General features: G+C 40.1%; 1 protein-coding gene across 4 annotated transcripts in view; it reads right to left on the reverse strand.

The window, feature by feature from the left end:
* The window catches only part of LOC104963892 (reticulon-4-like), a 46,621-nt gene that overhangs the window by 9,382 nt on the left and 10,263 nt on the right, over positions 1–26,976 (reverse strand). Inside the window, exons 2-4 of one of the 4 annotated variants that reach the window (XM_010792567.1) lie at positions 19,226–19,264; positions 14,166–14,219; positions 11,185–13,011 (exon numbers count right to left, since the gene is read on the reverse strand). In XM_010792567.1, coding sequence (XP_010790869.1) covers positions 11,185–13,011; positions 14,166–14,219; positions 19,226–19,264 — 1,920 coding nt within the window. The remainder of the gene's footprint in view (positions 1–11,184; positions 13,012–14,165; positions 14,220–19,225; positions 19,265–26,976) is intronic. The other 3 variants (XM_010792569.1, XM_010792568.1, XM_010792570.1) reach the window with 3 other exon arrangements.

The following is a 26,976-nucleotide window of genomic DNA, read 5'->3' on the forward strand; positions in this document are numbered from 1 at the left end:
TAAACGATTCAGACCCTAGCGTTCCTCGGGCAGGCTTCGAAAACACAGATTTCATTGTTCCCGCTTTATGTGTAGCATGTTTGTGATGCTGCCGTGTACAGATGAATCTCTGATGAGTTGTTTCTTTCATTTGACTGCCTGAGATTGTGCAGGACAGGAAAGTATGTTTGGCTTAAAACACTGTTATGTTCTTTATTAGCCATATTTTAAGAGGCAATGGGGTCCAACTACACGGAGAAATGATCAAGTTAGAGTGGACCTATCATGCTATTTTTGAATAATATAGTGTAGGACCATACCTATATAAGGCATATTTATACTTTTTATTTTTCAAAATACCAAACAGATCATGCATTTTAGCCATTCCTCATTTTTCTCAATTTAACACCGTCATCATGGGCTGATTCTGTGAGAACAGCACCATCTACAGGCCTGGCATATGTACTACAGCGTCTCCAGCGCTTTCCAACGGCAATGTCCGTGGCTGTCTCCTCCTGATTGGTGGAGTTGGCCCAATAGCCGTAGCGCCACTTCTGTGACGTCATAGAAGTGTTCAAATCTGGATCAGTCTGTATCAGATCCGTTGCAGCCCCTTTTTTAGAGATTTGGGTATGGAGGAAAATAGAGAGGGTTGTGTTTTCTGACACTTGGTGAGTTCCCTGGAACACCGGGGACACATATTCATGTATACAAGACGTACAAAAGTGCATTTTGCATGATAGGTCACCTTTAAATCAGGGTAGAGTTTTCAAAAAGACCCAAATGTTACATATGGGTGGTTTTTATGACGTGTCGGGTGGTGCAGGGACCCAGATAGACAGGGAGGTGGTGAAGATTTTGGGAGGGAGGGGGTCAGTCTCACAGCTGAGCTCATGTTGGAGCACACTTCAATTTCATCAGGGAATTCCAGGCAGGTCAACGGACATTATTAGCAGCGGAGGAGTCGTGGTTCCCTGCAGACTCTTCGTGCCGTTTGGTGTGACACTGAGGAGTGACGTCAAACTGCACACTGGAATCTGAAGTCTCATTTTCTGCATCGCTTAGCGGAAATTACAATCTACTGTCATTATTAAAGGTTCACTTGTGATTAAAGTATAAAATACAAACCATTTTAAAATATATTATGTCTCCAAGCCTGATTTACATCCAAAGATAAAAAGCAGAATTTAAAATGCAAATTGAGGTGGATGCAAAATAATGGATGATGAAATCTGACAATTTTGAGTATTATTTCATCCAAAATAAATGTCAAACATAATCTTTGTAGATATAAATTCCTCACAAAGATGTCTTAATATTTCCTTTGCTCGTCTAGCTTTTCCATCAGTGCAATCTATTTTTTTATTTTCTTCTTATACTTTAAGAACTGGTGTTTTTGCTATTGATGTTTAATGCATTTAGTTGTATTCTGTATGAATACACTAAATAGTTTGTATTATGTACTGTTCATTTTTTATTTATATATATTTTTGTATTTGACTGGAAGCATGTTTCAACATTTAGTCAAAACTTTTCCTGTATTCGGTTAAAAAAAAACCGTCAGTTGCAATTTCAGTGCAGCTGTTGTTTTACAATGGCAAACAAAAGAACCAGAGATCAGTTCCTCTTGGTTGCAGCTTTCAAAACAGTAATTTAGAAGAGATAATCATGAAAAGGCAGCTTCATGTTCTGGAAGCTTCTCATTGAGAATAGCGGGGTGCCCATGTGGGCGTTGACAGCTAGCTTTAGCTTGGAGCTAGCTCTCCCCTCATTATTAAACATCTCATCATGCTAACTTGATGCTAGCAGCTAACAGCAGCTGCGCCCAGAGGTGTTGACACAGTGGGCCGCTGTCTGGATGCAAACACCCGGGAAGAGGAGCCAACATAAGGAAGAGGAGGAGGAGGAGCAGGTCCAAATGTGGCTGTCTGGCTACATATGGTAGCAGGCGTGCTAACATCACTAGGCTAAAAATAGACCCGCATCACAGCGATCTAAACCCCGGTCGCTATGTTTAATCACCAGCTCTCTTTCCAACATGGACCCGGGGTGCCCCCCTCACCGTGGGGACAAAACGTCAAACCGTACAGCGTGACCTCCGCGGTGTCCCGCTCCCCTCGCTCTCTGCCCGGCATGAACCCGACCTTTTCCCTGGTGCTCATGCAAACTAACCCGGTAATACACACGTGCGCAGAAAGCGACATGTAAAAGAGGTTTTAGGGGCTCGGTTAACGAAAGATTATGAGCAGACTGACCCTGTTTGGCGTCCATCTTGAACCTCCAGTAGAGCGTACAGCGACACAGCGGCTCTGCCTGGCAGAGAGAGACGGGGAGGAGAGGAAGAGGCGGGGGGACACATGCGCAGCTTGGCCTCTCTCTCCGGATGGACGCCTGACCAATACCAATTTACTGTTATATAAAAGTAACATTGCCCATGTCTGCAAATGTGAAAAATACTTTTTCACAAGTCGATACTGATGACTGATTAGTAATAGTATCTCAAAATAATAAGAAACACTCAAAAATGAGTAAGATACTTTCTAGAAAAATAATATCTAAGTATATCAAAAATAACTACTTCGTCTTTTTTTAAATAAAAAAAAAGCCAAGTTGTTTTAAGGGCAGAATACTGGAAATTAAGGGAAATGTCACCAATTATCTTTATAGAATTGTAATAAAACAGTTTTGTTTTTTGTTCTTGTAGAAAACATAACTATATGTTGCAGGCAACATACTTCCATTATTTAAGCTACTTTATACTTCCTCCTCCTCAGAGGAAAATATTGTACCTTGTTCTCCAAATACATGCATTTGATAACTTTCATTGAAAACGTCTAAGATAACTGGTTACTTATAAACGCCACTTTTACACTTGATTTCAGTCGAAATTAGATTAAAACGAGAAAGAAACTTTTAAGAAAAATAACCAAAATCATTCTACTGGGGAGGTATATTCAATCAAATTGGGGAATGAAAAAAAGAAAATGGGATTTTATCGTAGTGAATTTTTAAGTAAAATCTATATGAAATGCTTGGTTGGTTGCCTCAACAAGTACTGCTTCACATCAGACTGAACTTAGTGTTGCCTTTTGTTCGTCCGGTATGAGACTAATGAATATAATACATCTCTAAATACGATCAGGGTGGTAAAGACACGTCCTGCATGGTTAAGACACTACATGCTGTCCAAAGTTCACCCGAAGCAGACAGAGAATATGTGTGTGAAAGGCCATCTGTTATCATGAAGAAATGGCTTAATAAAGGGATTGTGACCGCTGCACGAGAGGAGTGTTGCATAATGTGGCTGTAAAAGGACAACCGAGCAGAAAAGATAACATTTAGGAATTCAAATCCAACCCACTGCGGGTGAAAAAAAGAAATCATCCTTTAGAAATAAATCCATGTAAGGAACTGCAAGGAGGTATGGGAACACCAGGTGCATGCTGGGAGAAAACTGGCCCCAAACAAAGTGAAAAACTAAGCACAATTAATCATTTGATACTTAAAATATATAGTTGATAAACAACATGATATTGCATACAGCTATGCTCAGTCCAAAGTCTTTTTTTAATGTTTGGTCCTGCAGCTTTTACAGTTCAAACAGGGCTTTGAATTAGCAAAGAGACGGTCAATTGAAACTTGAAATACTGCATTATAGGAGGAACTATTCAAGCAAACTGTTGAATGAAGTGAATGAATAATGTGGTCGCAATGTAATGTTGAATTAGACCCCACACTGTTAAATTAACGCTAGAGTGAACGGACATTTTTAGTAAAACGAAGGTTAATTCGAGTCCATTTGGTCTTTTTCTGGTGATAACAGTTAGATCATCGTATGACCATGTATGACCTATGGCTCACTGACAAGATAATGCCTGATTGCTTCAATACTATTGCAGTCAGACACGCACACAATAAAGTGCCGTTTCTCTTTGAACCCCGCCCTTACTCAACAGCCCCCCCCCTCCCGACAGAAACAAAAGCAACTTCTTTCAACACTTTGTCCTCATTGCTAGTTACAGGCTTAACAAATGACAGCTTGATGAACGACACACACACACAGCACAAAGGCCTCAGTGTTGAGATAAGAAGCGACAGAGGTACACATGAAGATCAGCAGACAGTGTGTGATAACTTATATTATTTGTGTTTTATTGTATCCATAGTAGTCTCTTTGTTTCATTTACATGAAGCACAGGCCTTCAAAAGGGGGTCGATTATAACACGTCTGAAAATAACATGATCAATTCAAGTCAGCCATTGGTCTTTTGACCAACATTAATTATTCTAACTGTAAACGTCAAACTCTAAAGCCTGGCTTAGTAAAAAACACAATTAGTCCTCAGATCAGCAGCAACTCTCTAAATACCTTGAAGTCTCAAACAAACATTTTCATTCATTTCAAATGTCATACATTTGTCGCCATTAGCTAATTAACATGTTGAGGACTTGTGATATATGAATTATATTACAGACTATTGACACCTTTCATAAAAAACACTATTTATGATTAGGGGGCGACAATATTACTTTACCGTCATATTGGAGATCCTACTTCATTTAGAGAAGAATAACCCTAAACTAATGCTGCATCCTCATAATAACGATCAATAATCACAACAAAGCCGTTTTTTAGCCTGTTCAAATAATTAACTAGTAATCAAAATAACTAACATTTGATCAAGTATTATTGGTCATGACTATAATCATAAGTACAGGTCCTAAAGACACATTGCCATTTCTCAATGAGTTTCTCTAAATAATTACACAAGTAGCAGAAACAAAATACGATCCTGAGCTTATTTATCCATCAGGTTTTACAAGTTAAATTTGGCACCTAAACCAAAAAATGTCGGGCCTCTCCAAGCCTTTATCATCACCGTAATATAATTTAAGTGTCTTGACAACTTGAGTAAAACAAATCAATTGGTTGACGAGTGATTCTGTTGATGAATCATGTAGAAATCAATTCTTAGAGTAGTGTAATCACATTCAAGCATTTTTAAAGTAATGTAATCGATTGCAGTTGATCGTGTTACTCGTCACACAGAGTGCAGACAGCTGCCAAACTCCTAAAGGGTTCGTCCTGACTCTTCTCCAGCTCATCAGCATATCCCGACACAAGAGCCAATCATTAAACTGCCAGATAACGTCACTCCTCTCTCAAATCCCTCCTCCTCTCTACCTTTGGTCACAGAGGCTGACTGGCCAAAGGTCCTCCTTGCAGGACGAGCACAGAAAAAAACTGCAATCATGTCAACTGTGAGGACAGCAGAGGACATCTCACGCCTTTGACAAAAACTAGTCCCACACGCGTATCAAGCAACATGAAAAACATCTTGAAATTCCCCCATTACAGTCAAATGTTCAAACTCCAGACACCAACAGAAATCCAATGATATTTAAATAATTGCTCGTCTTGGTTACAGCTGCAATGACAAGTTGATCCACTAGTAACTGTTTTGTTAAGAAGTTAAATCATGAATGTAATGGTGCATGCAAACATTTCTCTAAACACTCAGCCTTTCACATTTGCTGGTTCTCTCTGTTTCCCATCAAAGTAAAGCAAACATCTTTCGGTTTTGGACTGACACAAGGCATATAAAGATATCACCTTGCAATTTGGTCAATAAAACCACAATTTTTCAAAAGAATATTCTAGAAAATAAGTTTCCACATCCAAGCCTACAGTGTCCAACTCGATGGACTCAGCAGCTGAATGTGCTGCAACGCCTTCGTTTAACAATCAATGTCAAACAATCCATTCAAGCCAAAGCAGTGAAATTAAAGCCATGGTGGACAGCGCGTTTGTCCCCAGGAGCACCTTGCAGCAGCAGTGCGCTCCCCCCCCCCCTGACAGTGCCTAAATAAATCAAAGGTGGAGGTGGTGCATGTACCCTGTGTTTTCCAGAGCTTTGCAGCCGACTCCTTCTCGTCCATTGAGTTGTTCTCCATGCCGTCCGATCAGCAAACACACATTCCCCACAGAAACGAGCGAGAGGCAGCAGCTGTGTGTGTGAAGAAATGTGTGTGGCTGCAGGAGGAGGGAGGGAGGGAGGGATTGAGGGGAGGGGAGAATCCAAGCAAGGCTTCCTGTGGGGGGGAGACGACTGCAGCGAGGGAGCAAATGAACCGTCAGCTGACTGTCTGTTGCCAGCGCTCTGACGCAGCAACTATAAACGTCTCTGCCTCACCCCCCTCCCCCTCCCCCTCCTCACACGCCTTCCTCTCTGCTTAGTCTTTTTGGCATCGTCTCCCTTTACCTCCTCACTAATCTTCCCTTTCTCCTCCCTCCCGCATGCTTTATCTCCCTCCTCCCCCTGCTGCGTTATCAAATGTGCTGACGAGTGATTTCTGTCCATCTGTGGGATTTGGGTTCTTTTTATTGTACATAATTTGTTTCATTAAACTGGTAAAAAACTAAATGAATAACCATCCTCATTTATCTTATTGTTTAAAATAGTACAGTTGAATTCAAGTATAGTTGTATAATATAGGAGTTTAAGAACAAGATCAAACTACAATATATAAAAACTGCCTGCGAGTAGTTTTAAAAAAATATCAATTATAGTGTATATTATTATGTATTTATATATTAAATAATGGAATATCCTGTTTCAGTCCAGAAATGGATAACTTTTGTTAGATTATTTATAGGTGCAAGACATCAAAACTAACATAAAGATATTTGCCACAAGTACATTCTCTCAGATTTCCTGGCATTCATTTATTAATTTCCCAACCTAGAGAAGAAGGAGAGCTCAGTTTACCATAAGTCAGAAGCAAAACAAACCCTCAGTAAAGATATACTTGACTTCAGGTATAAAAAATAAATATGTGGAGAGTTGTAATTAATGACATCTCCCACTAGAGGGAACCAGTCTCATTCTACAAACCATCTTCATTATCTTTTACAGAACATTTTCATTCAAACTCATTTAAAAACAGTCTTAAACATGGAAAGGTATTTGAGTTATAATTCAAATGAATAATAATAATTTTGTATTAGATACTTATTTTTGCATTTAAGTCTCATACTGTTACTACCATAACACCAGGGTGTCAAAAGTTATATGGACTGATTTTCTATATATTTTAAAAGACTTAATTAACTTCAGTAAGAAGACAGGTCTACATAGAAGAATAACAAAAAAATTAAATATTAATAATAATTCATTGCATTTATTTTAGCGCTTTTTACAGGTGCTCAAAATCACTTTACATTACCAGCAGTGGCACAGCCCCACCTAGTGTCAGCAGAAAGTAATTCAAGTGATAATTCGAAATAAATACAAAGAAAATACATCTTAAAATATATTTTAAGATCATGTTTAATCATATGATTCGTCTGTACATTGCTGTTTTAGTCCGTGTTCTTCTAATTAGTGTCTACAGTGTGCCTATTGAGCTGTTTTGAGCGACGTGGGTCAAGCCCCGATCTAGCCCACGTCTCTCACCGTCTAAGTCACATGTGTCAAACTCAAGGCCCGGGGGCCAAATCAGGCCCTTGGTGGATTTAATTTCAGCCCGCAGGATAATTTCTAATTACTATTAGATCTGGCCCGCCGGTATATTGCACGCACACCTTCACTCCATCCTGAGGGTTTCCTCAGCTCGGAGCCTGAGCCCAAACATTGATGACCTTGCACCCAAGATGAGATGCCAAGTATCTGAACTAGCATCACAGAGCAGCACACTGAGTTTACATGGATGTTTCCTTCTGCACTTTTTCTCTCACGACAACAGGGCGTGTTTGTTTTTTCTTTGAGGGCAATAGTTTTTTTTGAAGCTGCTGTTGGNAGAAAAAATCACCATAGGGGCACTGTGCTGACATACCTACCAAACGTCATCTCATAATTCAGAGAGCTGATTGGCTGTAAGTATGTGTGCCGCGAAAAGTGTAGTTTTCACCCTGTAGTGAAGAGGGAATGAGAGCGAGGAGTGTATAGCGATTAAAATCAGTAAAACGGAAAGAAAGTGAATGAAGTTGACCATCTACTTCAGCTTTGGTAAGTTCATTTTATGTCATTTTGTTGATCTTCTGGGTTTTGCCTATAGGCTATTGCTCTGCTGGATCGATTGATAGATATTGTGACCTCGGTGATGAGTGTCTGTGTTTTCTCATATGCTCAGCAGCTACAGTGTAGAAATGTCAATGAAATTCTGCTCCTCCAACAATGCAACATATAATAAAATACTAAATAAAAAGTGGTGCAAAAAGTTTATATACATGTAATATAATATTTACAAGAACAGAATATGAAATTAAATAATTTAAATTAAGAAAAAAATTAAATACGGTGTATTAGGTGGATAATAGACCCAATCACAGTGAATGTTCAAGACTACATTTTTCTTCTTCACCTAACAGTGCACATATTTAAGTAATCATAACACAAAGCTAAAAGTTAATCTGTTTTTCCTTTCTTCAGAGGATGGCTGGATTCACAAAACGTGGAAAAGACCGAGAGGGAGAAGTTGGCCGGTTACTACATTTCACAAAAAATTCAGGACCTTGTGAAAAGCGGAAAGAAACAGTTGAAGGAAACTACTTCAAAATATGAAGCAATGGGTATTTTGAAAATGTTTTCAAATGTGTATTAATGTTCATTGTGTGTTATAAATTATTTTCCTGCTTCTAATCATTTGATGTATGAGTATTTATTTACCAGACAATACATTCTGGTACCTTTCTGGTAAGGTAGGTGCTCTGATCTGAAATGATAGATGTTCATTGAGCTACTGCAATTGGGGGAGAGTGTTTCATCATCATATATGACCAGCTTAACCATCAAGTAATCCCAGTTAAAGTTCTACTCAGGATCATACCAATCTGACCAGCTAATGGTGACCAGCTAGACCAGCTAAACCAGCTATCCCGGCCAGCTAATGGTGACCAGCTAGACCACTGTGACCAAACCAGCTATTGGGGTGCAAGGTAAGGTCTGAATTAATTGTTGATAAACTTTGATTTCAATTAATTACACAAAATTAAATCCCCTTTTGCTAAAAATGTTGCGCTGATGGACCTTATTGAAATACTTTACATACCTTTTTTTCATTTGGTTGTATTGTCTGCTGAATATGGCTTTCTATCACTTTGGTTATTTCCATTGTTCCTTATAGTAAAGAATCTTGTGCTGCATCTGACTTGTTGCTATCCAAACAAAGTTTAGACCAAACTAAGAATCTAAATATTGAATACATTTTTTTTTTAAAAGGTCAGTTGCAGCCCTAAAAATAACCCTACGCTGCCATTTCGTGAAGCTATTTATAAAAAAGAAATGTGATGAGTAAAGAAAGGTATAGTTCTATCGTTAGTGGCATCATTAGGATACCTTATTTAGATTGGTAGAGAAAAGCTCTGATGAAGAGAGCTGCCGTCAGCATGGAGGAGATTTATGTTTTAATGCAGCGCTGCACCTTGGGTTGTTTAATGAAGAACGTCTGCCGAGTGTTTCTGGGTCGGAGAACCCTTTGTGGGCCTGCCAGTGTCGCAATGCAGGGAGGAGAAGGAGGAGGAGGCGGCGGCTTTAATTAACAGGAGATCCCTCCAACACACACACACACACAGTTACAGAGCAAAGTCCTACTGCTCCAGTTAGACAGTATGTCTGCAACACTGCATAAATATGTGTGTGTGTTAACTGATCAATATCACCTCTGGAAAAAAACTGAGTCATCCATTTAACTGAAGGCCTAAGCAGTGCTGTTGTCTTCAGAGGGTCATTCATCACTTTCTAAAAGCCTGAAGAAGGCATCTGTCTGACAATCCATGTGAAATTATTTACATTAAAGATGTACTCAAACACAAATGCCACAAGACCTACTGCAAACACTCAGGTTTAACATCACAAATTAAAAGATTTTAAAACTTGGACTCTTTCCATCAATTGCAGGAGTTCTGTCGACAACAGTGGAAATACATCTTGCAAAAAAACAACAACTCACCATTCATCCTTAGTGCTGATTGTTTTCATGATAGTTTAAAAATGAAATAGAAGTAATAGAATTATCTTCGAATATCTGTTGTCCAAAGAGATTCAGATTACTGACATTAATGGAGAGAAAAGTATGCAACTCCTAATTCGAACAAGCAAATATTTGCCAGTTTGACTTGATTTAACAAATGAAACTTAAGTATGAACGCAGCCAGGTGTAGGTGAATGATATACTTAGTAAATAGCCAAGGGATGTGGGTCATTTACTGAGAACAAAATGAAGAAATTGTCAAGATTAAGGTCTTAAATATGCAAAATGAAAATTGCATTCATTCATTTTGACTGCCTTATACCTGCCACAAACCTTAAATTGCCTTATAGCTTAATATATCACTTATCCAGCAGTTAAACAAAGTCCTTAGGTCAAAAGAATGTATACCTAGGTAAATATTTTCAGTGGTTACTACTAACTAGAAAGTTCACCAGCGTCTAAAGTCCTACAGCTTTAGTAGTTTGACAGAGATCGATGTTCAGTATTTATCCTCAGGTGTTTACAACTGATGCAATTATGTTATCATTACAGGGTGTGGGAGAGATTGTTCAATCGCAATACCAGGGTGCGGCTGGTAGCTGTGTATGCAGAGTTGTGAGTAGGTGTCGGGGGCTACAAGACGGTGTTTGGTTTCAGTTTGGCATCTCAAGTTATTTCTAGAACCGAGAGAAGTTAAAAGCAGACCGAAAGGTAATCTAACTCTAAGAAAGAGTGACTGTATACGTGTCTCTATCCCACAATTTCTGCTCATTGTGCATTAAGTATCTTAAATACCTTTTTGTGCATCTTAAAATATAACTAAGTAGCTGATAATTGGAACAGGAGACGTGAAAATATCACAATTTACTTGCCACATCTTAACATGTAAAAATAAAGTGAACAGGTACAAAGAATATGATGTTATTTGAATGAAAGAAATGCACAAAATGCAGCAAAAAAAAACAAATTAAACCAGACGTAACAAAATGCGAGGGTTAACTTTCAAAGAATATGCAGAGAAAAACAAGAAGGGGACGATGCAAGAAAGGAAAGGTGAGAGGAAAGAGATGGAATTTAAAGTGGAATACTGGCTGCTGGTTGGTTGGAAGAAAATAACTCAGGAGAACAAAGGAGTGAAGATGAAAATGATGCCGATGGATATGGAAGAGCCGGTGAAAACTGAGGAGGATGTGGAGGGGTGGGGGGATGTTTCCATGCTGTTTGTTTTTTTACCTGCTCTTATGTTCACGCTTGGCATCGTAAACATGCTCTTCTTAGCGACTGCCTCTTCTGGTTTGCGAACAGGGGAGTGGGTGAGCGGAGCTTGGGATGGTGGCTGCTGAATGTCAAGCTTCTCCAGCTCGGCCTTGCTCTTCTGGGGGGAGTCCTGGGTGAGGAGGCGGTAGGAGCTCTGGCTTGGAGCCTCCTCTTTGACCTCAGAGGGAGCTGGAGCCACGTCTCGGTGCCCGAAGCTTGGATCATCATCCATGGGGATCTCTGGGGGCTTGGAGGAGGCAAACTTGGAAGTGTCCAGAGCCTCAAGAAACTCGTCAATGACGCCCCTTGGTGGTCGCTCGATGAACTCAAACTCCTCAGAGGACACTTCATGCTCGGACACTTCCTCTGCCATCTCTGGCTCCTCAACCTCCATCATCTTCTGGTCCATCTTCTCCGTTTCCACCTGGAAGCTAGCGGGGTTCTTGGCCATGGCTTCCAGGACTGGAGACAGGGAGTCTGCTGTTGGCGACTCTGAATCTGAATCCTCAGCTGGGTTTTTCTTGCTCTGAAAGTCAAGAGGCTCAAACTTTTCGGTCATTTTGAGAGAATCTTGGCTTGCAAACCAATCTTTCTGCTCAATCGTAACCGGTTCTTCCTCTTTGACCTTAGTTGGGGTTGTTTCCTCCATCTCTTTGACAAGATCGAATGCGCCAAAGCTTTGGTCGTCTTCGACTTTGGGTTTGTCGGTCGACTTCACTTCCAACTGCTCAGTCATCTCCTTCAACAGGGACACTTTGGCATCAAAGGCAAACGGATTGTTGACCGACAGATTGATTGGAGGGTTGGGAGACTCCATCATCCTCCGTTCAAGAATGGGACTCTGCTCCGGGCTTCCCTCGGAGGAGCCGGAGTCCAGTTTCTCTGGGTTGAGCGGGGAAGTCTTCAGGATGTCTGGAAGAGATGTCGGTAGAGGAGAATCCTCTTCTTCCTCTTCATCTTCATCTTTCAGATCAGATGAGAACCGATTCACTGACTGCATGAGTGAATCAGCGGCCATCTTTCCAGTCTCAAACTTTTCCCCCTTGTCTAAGAAAGATAGTGGGGTATCCTGGAATTCTCCACTCACGCCATACTGGACCAGATCAGGAGTAGGGGAATCGGACAATTTTGAAGGCTTGCTGTCGGACTTGGAATCTCCAAAATTGGAGTAGCCGCTGTCCGCCAGTGGGGAATAGCCCTCAAATGGGTTGTTGTTCTTCTTCTTCACCTCATACATCATATCATCATCGTCATCAGACTGGTTGTCTTGGAGTTCTTCCTCATACCTGGTAGAGCTAATGGGAGCCGAGTCCTTGGAGAAGGTATCCATTGAGGCCTTGGAGTCGTCTTGGGATGCTAGAAACGGTGAATCCCAGTGCTCTGTTGGGTTAGAGGAGGCAAGGTGAGACTCGGGTACCTTCATCTGGGGGCTCACGGGGGAAGGGCCAGTGGAGGACCTGTCTGAGCTAATCATCTTCTCCTCGGGTGAGAAAGACACGCCGCTGTCTTCACACGGATTATGAGGCCCTGGATCTTTCCCTAAACTCAGGTAAGGACCAGTTAAGGAATCTTCCTTAATCTTACTACGACCCGGTCCGGAGTCACCCTCTTCACCAACCCAAGGCATGTCCTTGGACTGATTAGTGGGGGGTACAGTGGAGTAGGAGCCAAAGGATGCAGCGAATCCCGAAGTAGGGGGCTGGTTGGGACTCTCATTCAGAGAAAGCTCCTCCAGAGAGTCGGGGGAGTGAAGAGGAGAGAGAGGAGAGATGGGAGCAGGGGAATCACCCTTCTGCCCAAGAGCTTGAGTAGAGAGGGAGGAGGAAGAATGCAATACAGCACATATCAAAGACATACTCCATTCCTTACAGTGCACCACACCTGGGTAGAACAAATACTACAAACACTTTAACAAAAACAACCAGACAAGTGCTGCTAAAAGAGGTGGCTGGTAGACAGTTCACTTACCATTTAGGAAATGACTGACAGTTTTGTTAAATTTTAAACTTTTTTTGATACAGTCAAGAAAACATTACAATTTTTTTTAACAAGGACTGAATTTGAACTAAATTAGGTTGACATCATGCTCAAATAATCTTGTTATATCTGATTCATATAAATTGTTTAAGGACTGATAGTTAATCCGAGATTGATTGATTTTGAAATAAATTAAACCATGATACGTTAAGATTGGCTGAGTGCTGGTCATGTGATCGCCTGGTTGCAAAAACAAACAGAAGTGTGATTGTATAGAAGCCTATAAGAAAACTACCGTACCTTTTCCTGGATTTAATACCAGAGGTTTCCCGATGAGTTTACATTTGAATGTCTAGTTTAAAACAGCATGATGTTCATTTTGTAAATAATGGTCCTATTAAAATAGGCTAGGTCTTGAGTATTGAAGGTAAATAAAGTAGGGAAGGTTATGTGTGTTTAGGGCAATCAGCTATGTTTTGGGCATAGAAAAAGGACTTTGTAAAGCAGACTGTCTTCCAGTCAAGATGTGGCAGCATTTGTCTGGTGGTCTGTATTTACCACCCTAGTTTGATGCATGGTGGTAAAATATGTCTTTGTCCCAGGTCTGGCGCCAATATACCATGCTCAATCAAAACACAAACTGTTAAATATAGTAGATAATAATTCCTCTCAACGATCCTTACACAATTTTGTTAAGTATGATCAATTTGTCAATCACTGAGGAGAATCATTATTCCTACAATACTACATGTGTAAGTTCATCTCAATCTACTCTACAAGAACAATCACATGTGAGTCACAATGCAATACAAGCAAAGTCAAACCATTTAGTGTTGTGTTAAGTTACAAACTCACAAGCATCCTATGTTAAGTTAAAAGAATCTACAGCTTCTTACATGCATACAAGGGCAGGGAGTGAACAAAAAAAAAAGTGGTGAAAGTAAATAAAGGAGGAAACACAGCGAGCAGAGAGGACTTGCCTGTTGGGAATTGCATCAGAGGATGAGGCTGAGCTTTAGAAGGAGAAGGTACATCTGTGGAGGAAACAAGAGAAAGCAGGAGAAAGAGTTTAGTTAGCCCAGAAAAGAAAGACAAGGGAAAGTGACAGATAAAATCCGATTACCAAGGAATGAAGCTTGAGATAGAAAGTCTACAAAACCTCAGGGAAGATACAAGGACGGCAGTGCTGTGAATGAAAGAAGTAAAAGTGCAAGACGGGACCAAAAGGGTTAAGTTTGGCTGACTTGAAACGAGGTTCCACGTGGAAAGAAGACGCAGCTCATGATGCATTTTAAAACTAGAATTTACACATTAAAGGTGGGGTAGGTAATTCACTTCAGAAACACTTGTTATATTCCATGGAATGCTCTTAACATCCCAATAGCAATGAATATATTAAATGCTTTGACAATAAATACATTAAAAAAGTCATCTGTGGAAGCCGTGGCGCTGTAAAAAGCACAACCAATCATCTGACCCGGCCCGGCTAAAATAACTGGATGGCCTACCTGCCTGTCAGCCTTCCATCTGTGCACAAACTTATCTCGTGCCCTAATTGGTCATGTGCGCGTTCGTGTGTGTTGGAGGAGGGGCTCTGTAAGGAAGTCTGAAGGAAGGGGCAGATTTTTTTCCGGCTGTGTATTTTCAAAATTCTAGCGCACTCGAGCTGGTTTCTCCATTCTTACCTACCTTACCTTTAAGCATTTTTGAAGCTACATTTTCCCCATTGGGACGATAAAAAAGAAATGATAGGATGAGTCTCAAGTATTGCCATTAAAGCAAACAGCTGATCACACAGATGCGTTATGATCTGCAGTGGAAAACGAGATTCTGAAAAGTACCTTGTACCAAAAATAAGTCAAGAAGATCCGTGCCATGTAGTGGAAATGTGACATGTGTGAAAGAAGCTATAAATACTAAGTGACAGTAATTCTCAGCTTGGCAAGTCTTAATTAAAGCGTCCATGTGTAGTTAAAGAAAATCTAAAGGAGGACATCACGTAGGTCCCTGCAGGGTATTCCTTACCCAATTTAAAATATTATTAAATATATCACAACTTGACATTGTCGGGTTGGCGTTTTCTTACACAACAAGTCATATGGGTATGTAAATATTTGTTAAAAATGCCTCATCTGGTAGTAAGGTGGGGACATGACAGTTTGCTATGGAGAAAGATAAAGAAAGCTGAAAGCAAACAAAAAGGAGACAGCTGTCGTGATGAGACAAGAATGGAAAGAATTCCTCCCTGATCAGGAGGAAGTGATTAGGTTTAGTGACGTGTAATCCTCAGGATTTCTCAGAAGTGCAACATGGGCAATTTTAAAACAAGTTAGTCAGACGTAAAAATATAATCCAAATATTAATAAATACAGCACATTCTTACACGTCACCACTACTTGTTGCCAAAGACAGGAAACTTACGAATAACAGATGGCTTGTAAATGCAAATCAAGCTGAGTTGAATTAACGAGGAGAACTGTGTCTGATTATTTTACCAAACAACACTACTTCTGGCAGGCGTGCACAACAAAATGTGTAGTGGATAAAAGCTGAAAATCACATGGCACTTATGCTTTTCTGGTTTAACCACAAAGAGATTTTAGCAGATTATCGTGTGCCGTTTGCAAAACAGCCTGTAGCTATTCTAAAGCTGGGGTGAGAGTCAGTGACAAATCCAACAAAAACGACTTAATAGTACAAAAGGCTAAAATAAATCCTCTGGAGTCCATGAGCCTTGTTTAAAGTGGACCTATCATGCTATATTGGAAATATATATTGTAGGGCCTACCTATACAAAACATGTCTGAAGTTTTTTGCTTAAAATACCAAACAGATCAGCCATTGTAGCCATGCCTCATACTGCTCATACCCCTCTTTTCCAGCCCTGTTAGAGAAATGCAGATTTTGGGTTTTTTCTATAAAAAAAAAAAGAAGAGTAGGCAGAGCTAATGCCTGATCAGAATTCTACCGGAGATAAAGTTAAATTCTGCTGTGATAAAACACCATCCTGTTCTAAACCACATCAAGGATTATTTCTGAAACAGTATTGAGCTCAAATGCTTTTTCTCTTGCGGGTTTATCACAAGGTGAGTTATTTTTGTATGTCCTACTTTTTAAAAACACATGTGTTCTCCAGTACAGGTTAGCTCTGAGGGTTAGCGAGGCTTGCTAATGTAAACAAAGACGAGATTACGTCCAAAACACGTCAGGCATTGTTTCTGATAGCAACTTTCTGTGGGTCCGCCGCCGATTTGACGTCAGATCGGCAGCAAATCTGTATCCGCTCGTTGTACACCAGTTTTTAAAAGATTTGGGTACGGACGAAAAGAGAGAGGGTTTTATTTTCTGACGCTGCGTGAGCTCCCTTCACATATTTATGTATAAAAGACATCAAAAAGTGCATTTTGCATGATAGGTCCCCTTTAAATAACAAACTATCATATTAATCAAACAACACAATCTTACAATCCCAGGACACAAAGAAAACACACAAAATTACCAGTAAATTGAAAAACAACATGAACCATTAACTTTCTCTTAGAATATTACTCCCAAGCTCCCGACTCTGTCTAGCTGACAACACTATAATACGCTCTGAAGGTTAAATATTCAAAGGTTTAAGAAAACAACCTTGCCTTTAGATAGCCATTCTTGAAACGGGTTACGACATATTTCTTACGTGGCCTGCACAGGTGAAAAATACCCTCGTTGTACTTTCAATGTGGACAAAGAAACCATATTGTTGGTTGCATGTCCTGTAGATTTCATCAATATGGGACATTAGGGCTGCAACAAACGACTAATTTGATAATCGATTAATCTATCGATTAATGAAACGATTAACTACGATTATTCGGATCGTTAAGGTCTTTAACTGTACTACACTGTATATCGACACTGCTTATCGATCCGTCCTTTTAAAACGATGTATTAACGGTTCTTTTGACCAGAAATAAGGTATAACTTAACTAAACAAATGGACAAAACTAAACATGCTTTTTATTTTGAATTAAATACATAATATTCCTCACATCAAAAGAGAACAACAATGTTTTAACAAATCATATTAAATAACCGAGCACATGTTAGTTTGTTCCACAATTTGTGACTGGTGCTTTAGAGTTAGTACTGTTACACTTAAACAGAATAGCTGAAACTTTTAATCAAGAATACATATACAGATACCCTTAATCATCTAACCTATGTTTTTATAACTGAAGTTAAACCTCTGTGTGTTGCTCTAGGTTACATAACACCTGCAACGTGGAAACGTTTACTCGTGGACGGGGTTACCGAGCTGCTAGAAGACAGTCGAACCTGGTGCATTCCTCCGTCTGAATGTGGTGCACTTTTGCTAAATGTTTAGACAAATTGCTCACTTGTTCTGTGTTACAACAGAGACCCCGTGTAATACCATCGTTAAAAGGGATTACATGGATAAACTGTTATTGCACTTTGGTAACCCAGCGATTGTATGTAAGCCAGATCGCATCTCGCAGGACGGTCATAAGTTTAACCATCACCTCGTAGAAGTGCTAGTGTTCTCATGCTGCATGTTAAAAACCTGCTGTATGTCGATCCGAATAAATCTGATTATATCGTATATCACTGCCACCGTCTAACCCTCGCAAGCTCGATAGATCTGAGATCGATTATCAAATTAGTCGTTTTGTTGCAGCCCTAATGTCCGAGTATGCAGTAGGATACTCTCTATCGCTCTCTGAGAACATGCAATTGGGCCAAGATCAGAATAAATGATTTCATTTGTCTCACACATTTGAACAATGTATACAAGGAAGGTATATTTTACCTGTGCAGGCTCACTGTAAGTCAGATAAATATTATTGCATATTAGAATAACCCGGTTCAGATTGGCCATGAGCACATTAGAGGCGATCATAGTCTAAGAGGCAAGGTATAATGTTTATGTTAGCTTCTTAAAAACCCTTGTACTATTATATAAACCATTCTGTTATGTATGTACAGATATTATATGTTGTGTCCATGCCTTATGGTAACAGAGTCCGGGATAGCGAAAAACAATGTCCGCGGATAGAAGCTTTGTGAAATTATTTACTTCAGAGAAGTTGATATAGGATTCATGTCTCTGTTTTTCAATTAACCTACAGGTGTAGATTTGATGTGTTTTTTCTTTGTGTCCCTGGGATCATCTCGTAAGGAACTCTCGCGCTCCGCTGAATCGATCTGAATTAATATGATAGTTTGCCATCTCCTGCGTGTGTGTGTAAACTGCCCCGCCCCCTCGCAAGCAGGCGGGGGAGAGATCTCTCGTCTGAATTGGGAAGATCGAAAATACATTATAGACGCATTTTGTAGTCATATTGCATATTAGAAACGGAGTTGGCGACACTAAGACTGCGATATAATGTTTATGTAGCAATAATACATATGACATATGTTTTAAATGTCTCCTGTACCCATAAAAAAGAGCGATAACTTTGGAGTTTAACAGGGTGTAGAACACATGTGATGACGTCACCAACGAATCGACGACTGAATTAGTTGCCAACTAATTTGGTAATCGATTTTAATCGATTAAGTCGATTAGTTGTTGCACCCCTAATGGACATAATGAAATCTACAGGACATGCAACCAACAATATGTTACATTGCAAACAGGAGTTGCCAATAGAAAGTTTGGCATACTTTAAAATGGTACCAATTTGTATAAGTCTATACTAAAACGTTCTTAGTTGTAGCCTGCAGTGTAACTTAATGAATTCCTGGGATATCCATCTCCTCTTCTTCAAGCATGATTTTTTATTGAACTTTCCCAAAGGCATAATCCCTGAAATCATTGGACAAATACAACGTTTAAAATCATATGAGAAGGAAGAACAAAATCACAGTCAGAAATCAGCTGACATAAATCATAAAGTTGATTATTTAATTTGTTGGCATTACATTTATCAGAATCTTCAGAAGAAATTAGTGTGTTTAATGAACTCCCTGATTTTATAATCAAAACATCACATGGCCAAACTGATTATTTGTATGCGGCCGTTTCTTGTTTGGTTACCTCTGCAGTTTAGGTTTACGTTCCAGCCCTGAAGAAGACCTGTAGGATTGAACCAATAACACAAATTTAGCGTAAAATCTTAATCTACAGCAGAGAGTTGTGAAGCATTTAGCATCAGAATTGAGTAGAAACAAGTAATTCTCACTTGGTTTAAGAAAATCTACAAGTTCAATATATCCATAATACATTTGTATGAGCACAAATATCAGGGAAAAAGACAATAAAAACTATTTTAGTACTAATTATGTGTCCTGCAGGAGGTAACAAGTATATTTCTATTCAGGTTGTAATTAAACAACACTCTATACTATAGTGTATTTTGTAATTGTTGAACAGACTTTCGTTTAGGACAGTATTAAGTCTAGGCCAATCCGAGCAAATGTAACCAGATTAGAGTCACATCACATGCCACCCTAAACATAGCTGGACCAACAGTCACTTCTGGCCGCAGAGAGTTAAAACCTGGAGCCGACAGCTTAAGCTTTTCATGTTCTGGTTTTATTTGCCGATACATTTCAGGTACGAGTCGTCACCGTAAGTTATTTTTTACAGGAGTCATGTGTCACTGTGTAGTGGAATACATGATCAGTCTAAAATTAAATAATGGAGTCATTGTGCCGTTCCCTGTGGAGGGTTTTTAGGGGTCTGAATCATTTCTATAAATGACTGGTTTGATCACAGGACTGCACGTGAAAACATTTGAGAAAATATTATTTGGTGATTGTGTTTTGATGACACACACTACATTATTTCCAATGTGTTTAATGGCATTAACAAACTGCACTCAAGCTGCCAGCCTTTAAGCCCCATTACCCAGAAAACAACAGTGCATACTGGTCAGGACATAATGTGTCCACTTGTCTTAATAACTATGCATTCTTGTTAACATATTCATTACATTTTTCTCAGTAATTTCACTTGAAACGGACAAGCTAATTTTTCCATTTCAGTTCTGAAGAAAAATACTTTTAAAACAACTATATTTTAATTCAGACAGAAGTGCTTTGTAGTAATTATTATTAATGACTTTAAAAAATATATATATATATATATATTAAATGACAGATATTGGTATACAAGATGTTGTCTTACAATATTGTAATATTAACTTAAACTACATCATCCATTTCCTATGAAACTATTTTACAAGAGTTGTTCCTTTTGTCTCTGTCCTTGGTGGGAATCGAACCTCCGACTGTAATCTCCTCGCTCTACCGCAGAGGTATTTGCTGAGCTATAAGTGTCTCTGGGAGTGTCTCACAGCTTGACACTGATATACGACTTCAGGCCGGATACTCACCTGCTGCCATCTTGTAAAATAAGGAACTCAATGTACGATTCTGTGCTTGTTCTGTAACGTTACTTTTTTCATTAATTGTGAAAATGTCCAAGCAAGACCCAGAGCAGGTTACTTAGGGTCCTGCTGAAAAAAACTAACAGGAAAACCACCTGAACCTCATTTAAAGCTACAGTAAAACACAGACTGTGTAAGAAGGTATTAAAACACTGAAAGCTTAAATTGAATTCTGGCTCTTTTTGGAATCATTTTGGTAAAGGCCGCTTGTTCAGGCACATTTGCGAAGGTTGTGTTCCTTTGTTAAGGAAAAGTGTTTATTGAATTGCTATATTTAGACTACTGAGCCACCAAACTCCATTGAAGAAAACTGTAATTTGACCTCACAGGACAAAGGGGTAAAATTACTGCTCGCTCATGAACTGCTCGCAGGAGCCTCGCAGCGGAGTTAGTGCGGAGCGCATAAAGCAGACCCTTCACGCGATAGCAGAGCGTACAGGAGGGGTAGTTAATCGATTGCAGATGGCGTTGTGCTCCTGGACGGATAACAAAAAGATTAAACCTAAATGGGTCGCGAAATATACTTTGGCGGACGTTAATATACCTGGGCGGCCCGCACCAGTAAAGTCTGTGTGGGAAACCCTGTAGTCAGAAAGGGCCGTCTGACAGCAAGGTAATGCCGTGAAAACATTTTAAATATAGCGTACATGTAGACTGATAGATGCTTTTAGGTAGGGATGTCCCGATCACCTTTTTTTGCTCCCGATCCCGATCATTTGCCGATACCGATTTTTCCCGATCCGATCTTTATGCAATGCATTAAGAGAAAAAAAAGAAAAAAGCATTCAAGTTGTCCCTTAAGGTTATTTTTTTATTTAAATTGGATATTCTATCCAACATGGATATAGCTTCTTTTTTTCACAGCAGCATTGGATCAGTTCAGTTGTGCAGCATTGGATCAAAACAAAAATAAAGCTTATCAGTACTCGTTAGCTTACTGCTACATAAGCTTTATTTTTGTTTTGATCCAATGCTGCACAACTGAACTGATCCAATGCTGCTGTGAAAAAAAGAAGCTATNTACTTATTTGCTAGCATGGAAGGATTCCTGTTCCTTTAAGCACAGTTACTTACCGACTTCTTGGTTGGGACTATTTTATCTGTTACCTTCTCACATTTTTTAGAGTCGTTTAGTACGCTTCCGCGTCGTGTCTCCCGTGGCGTTTTCTTGGTTTTTTCTTTTTTTGACGTTTTTGTTTGTTTTTTTTTCTCTTTCGTTCTGTTTTTTTTTTTTTTTTTTCTGTTCGTTTTGTTTTTTTTTTTTTTTTTTTTTTTTTTTGTGTTTTTTTTTTTTTTTTTTTTTTTTGGTCTTGGTTTTGTTGTTTATTTCACGGTGCGTTTGACTTCTTTGAGGTCTGGTTGTTTCTTTTTGTTCTGTGAGTGGTTCTGAGCTTCTGCGTGCGAATATCGGCTATCACCCTCACGACTTTGCGCGCACGAATGCTCAGCACGAGCGCTTGATGAGCATAAGTGTGATACGAAGCGGGATATGAGAGGACTTTATGCTTTCTGCTACCCGCAAGCCAGGTACCATAGCTCGGGATATGTTATCCCTGTGTACAGGCTGCGTCGCGCGCGCTCCACCAAAAAAAGGGAGCTAGGTCGCTCTCCGCCGGGTCGCCGTGTCCCCGCGTAGTAACTATTGGGGTACGTAAACAAACGGGGAGTCTAAAGGCTAACTTGATGCTCCAAAGGACTAATAAAAGGTGTGGTATGTTTGTTGTTGTTGTCGTTTGGAGAACTAGGACGGAGATCGACGTATGCCAAGTTTGCATCGAAGAGTGCCTCTTTTGCACGTAGGTTCGTAGCCTAGCAACGTGGCCAAGCGTGTCCGAGGCGTGAAGATAATTATACTGTCTAATCTCCTCGTCTAAGGTGCCAGAGTGCTTCTTGTCGAGTAGAACTCCCGCCTCGAGTGTTACCACAAACTTATTGCAAGAAAATAGAAAACCGGGTCCCGTAGGTCGTATATAGGTGTAAAAGTGGCCTAGTAGAAAAATTAAAAAAAAAATAGAAGAGCCCGAATTCTCCAGTGAGTAAGAAATTATATCCGGGAAAATGGTGCCCAAAAAATAGGAAGACAAATAAATGAGAGAGTGCACCCGGCGGCCCCGTACCCGATGTTCGTCCAAAAAGCGTCATGTACTTTCTCTACCTGTACTTACTTATGAAACGTCGGGTAACGATCTGTAGCGAAGTGTCGTTGGGTCTGGAGTTGGAGGTCCGAACCACTCCGTGTATGCGTTAGGAGACCTTGGTCGAGCGGCTGCGCCGCTCCTTCGCCACAGACGGAATCCGGGACGCTTGCTAATAGATAGTCCATCCGCCGTGGGCAAACCCCGGACTTGTAGGTAATGGGTTCGCGAGTCACCCGGGCTCTTGTATCCGCTCGAGTCCGTCGAGAGAACCTAGCCTCAGATTCCGCCCGGCTTCCGTAGTCTCCGGTGCCTTCTCCCGAGGGTTATGATCTAACTAATGAAGATAATAAGATACATCAAAGTATACAAATTATATGCCCCTTGATATCCCTAGGTTTACTCATCCTTTCATATCATGGACGATAGTTAGAAAATGTGTTTTGTAAGTATTATGTCTTGTATGAAGGTTGATACGAGGAGGGTCTGTTATATTGGGAACAGTAGCTCGGTCTGAAAGATATCGTATAGGTTTGTAAGGTTAACAGCGTTACCACTCCTCCCTCAGCGTTATACAACTATGTTTTGACAACAGAGCGACCAGCATTAGTAATAAGGAGCGTAATAGGCGAGGCCTATGACACCACGTCAACTTTACGACGAGAGCTCGACAACCCTACGCGCGCAATGGGTTATTACCGCGACGCGCGCGAGTCGAGTCCTCCCTCGAGCCCGACTTCTCAGACGAACCTCTACCCTTCTTTGATCTGGTTATACAAGGTGTGAGCGCTCTGGTCGGAGGAGCGCGATGCGCGCGCGTGATTTTCCCAGTCCCCGGCCTCGAAGTGCCCCACTGGATCTGTACTCTACGCTCTCATCGACCTCACCTCCCCTGCTTTCGCCGTCTGTACACTACTCTGAGTGTGAGGACATAGAATGTGTTCTACTATGCTTTATCCTCTGCCGGGCTATGTTACGCGCTATCCTCCCTCAACCTCTTTTATATCCGTACAGCTATACGAGACTATAGACTAGTGGTTTCTCTCCTTGTGTAGATCTATGGAAACAAATTCCCAAATCCAGACTCGCTAATCATGTTGTTCGGAGTCGTTAAGGGACGTGTAGGTGTTAAGGATATCCACTATAAAGGTTTATAGCATGGAGAACGTACGCGTAATACGGTAGTGGATATTTCCGATAGATGATAGAATTGGGTTGTTTGTCGTTTGGTCCGAATTCATTTGGAGCCGACGGTACGTTCATAATCGTTTCTGGGTGTGTTGTGAATACATGTCTTTTATAGCTACGGCTGGCGCTCCGTGTCCTGCCTTCTGAGTGCCAGAGGAGTTGTCCCGAGGTTCTTGTCACCTATGCAAATACTTTATTGACCTGATGTGTCAGGGGAACCCACCCTTTATTGAAAATTAACTAGACGTTATGGTGTTTGTTTCTATGGTCACTGTTTCTCCTTGGAAAAGGAGGTGTTCCAGAGTTGTCCAACCGTAATGAAACTCCTTTATGTTGATCGTCTTAACTACGCTGCACCTTGAGAATTACCTCATGTACAGGGGTTCCTTACCCCTCGGGACCGTTTAGTATTTATCGGTTTCCATTACCAGGAATACGACATTCTTAGAGGAATCCACCCGCAGTTACCTGCGGAATTCAAGTTGTGTCGACACCTGTGTAAACCTTCTGGTCACCGGTAGTCATTTGCGTAGAGTGCCTTAACTTGTTTGACCGTTAGAAGGAACAGTTAGTCATAGTAGTACTGAAAGGGTCTCCTCTCTTATACGCTCCCTTTTTGAGTTCCAGTCGACTTCTTTCTTTAAGTAGCGTCGACCAGACTTCGATGCTTTTTAGATAAAAAAAAAAAATACTTGAGTTCTACTTAGAGTACGATACTTGATTACTGTTCTTCTTTTACTTATATAAACAAAAACTTATAACCGAGATAAATATAAACCACAAAAAATTGCACACTCAGTTCTTCGCCTAGGGACAACTTGAACCTTGTCAAAAATCTATAGGGTGTTCTTACCCGGTGCTTTGTGGAGACTATCCTATTAGTGGGTCGTGGGGGTATGTCGTAGCTCCGTCAAGTTGATCGAAATTAACAAACTAAAGTTTGGTTCGTTGTGACCGTCGAGATGGACGTTTGGATTACTGTTTGAGAGGGACACGGACTACGAACTCAGAAAAGTCCTACTCGGAAGGAAGTACCCAATCCGGGCTTCGATTTTCGGGAGTTCTCTTAGATTCGTTGTTTAGTAGAAAAGTATTTAGGTTTTTCACGGTTCTTCTTTACAGTAACTATGCCTTATCAAACTTTCTTATTTATTCCAACTAGTAAACAAACATAAAGAACAAGTCACATAAACTTTTCGGTGCAAGAATGTTCAACAAGGTTTGTAAGGTCCATCTAGTTCTTGACAGAACTGGTTTAAATACTACTGATAACCACAAGGATTTACATTTTTTACTCTTCGGTCTAAGTCGAAGAGTCGGTACATGACTTATTACAAGGAGAGAAAGTTTGATTTCGTCGTCGAGAAGACATGTAGGTACGTAGGAAACCCTTAGACGACGTCAGTTGTTAGGAGACGTCCTTCCATTGTCGTTGTTTCCTACACTCCGTTCTTTGGAGTAGTTGGCCAATGATAAGCTCAATCACAGTTCTCCCTTAATTCGGTTTGACGGGGATTCGTCGGATTTTAATTTAGCTTTGGCAAAAAAAAGTTTAGTAGCTTTTTATTTACTTCATTTTGTGACGGAAAAACACAATATTTTGAAGGTTGTTTTGGTTAGTTACCGAACTGATTAGTAACAAACGTTGACGAACAATATTTTTAGGTCGAGTATTACTTTTATGAAGTCAGGATTAACCATACGTTTCAGAGGTAGCAATTAAGTGAAGCTTATGACTTTTGATTTTAACGGATAAAATAGTCCCTAAAGATATTAACCTAAAATTGTATATAACTAGCTACGCACACACGTACTAGACTCGAGTCACCACGCATTTATATTCACCTAATCTTAGAGCGTGCTCCGAAGGTCAAAACATGAATAACAAGCATCATTATATGTTAACAACATAACGGGAAGAATTTTGATATTAAGGATGTAATTTTGTCGCACCTCCTAATTCTCACATATTTTGATCGTTCAATCCGCACTTTAATCCAAACATTGCGTCGTCACAAACATTTCTCTCTGCTCCATTCCGTTTCTTTATCTTGGCAGGCATCCAGCATCCACATCCCGATCATCTTTAATATCTTTCTTCTGGCTTAAGAGTTCATCTCATTCCTAATATTAGTCCTTTACTCACTGTTCTTTATCCGTCTTTTATTTACTTGCGGCCCTCCGCATGGCTCAACAGCTGATCGTTGCGCAATCCTTCCGCTCTGTCCGCGGAGTACATAGCCGTGGGAACATGTTTCAAAGTGGGGGGTGCCTGTGGGGATGACACCAGGGCTGGTTCTGACCAATGTGCTGCCCTATAGGCAAGATTTTAGCTGGTAATGAAAAACCTCTACAAAAGATCAATACACTACAAAAAGAGAAATATATTGACATGGTGGACAGCTTATATAACAAGGCTTCAAATTTATTTAGTATTATAACATGTTTTAATTTGGGGGGTGGACTCCACATCCTCTAGGGGTCCGGGGGTACCCCCTCGGGAAGATTTTTTTAGCATTTGAAAGTAAAATGCTTCAATTTGGTGCACTTTGAGCGCCCAATTAGAGACTGATCTAGGGGGTACAACTCTAAACACCCATATGAAAAAGATCGGTTTGCATTTTATTAATCAAATAAGTAGGTATGTGAACATTTCCAATAACCTACCATAGCCAATAACAAATACATGTAACTTATTTTATTTGTGTTGTTCACTCATATCTTATTTTACCAGTTAACATTTATTTATTTATGTATATTTTTAAATCTCTCCAGTTTTAAATGATATTTTTGGTTTACTGTCCTATAGTATACATTGGAATGATTTCAAACCTGTTTTTATTTATCCTAATAATTATAAAGGTGTGCCTTGGAAATATTTGTTTACATAAATTGTGATCAAAACGTTTGATACCCACTGAGATAACTTAGACTAAAGTGAACTATCTAAACCCTCAAGAGTCCTTTACCTCACTGAGCCTCTCAGTCTGACAGGACAGAACTCTCCCTCCACATTATTGTAGAAACAGCTTCTTATATCCGTTAGCGCAGCAGAAGCTAACAACAATCCCCGC

The sequence above is a fragment of the Notothenia coriiceps genome, unplaced genomic scaffold (genome assembly GCF_000735185.1).
Source record: "Notothenia coriiceps isolate Sejong01 unplaced genomic scaffold, NC01 NC01_scaffold00036511, whole genome shotgun sequence".
NCBI lineage: Eukaryota > Metazoa > Chordata > Actinopteri > Perciformes > Nototheniidae > Notothenia > Notothenia coriiceps.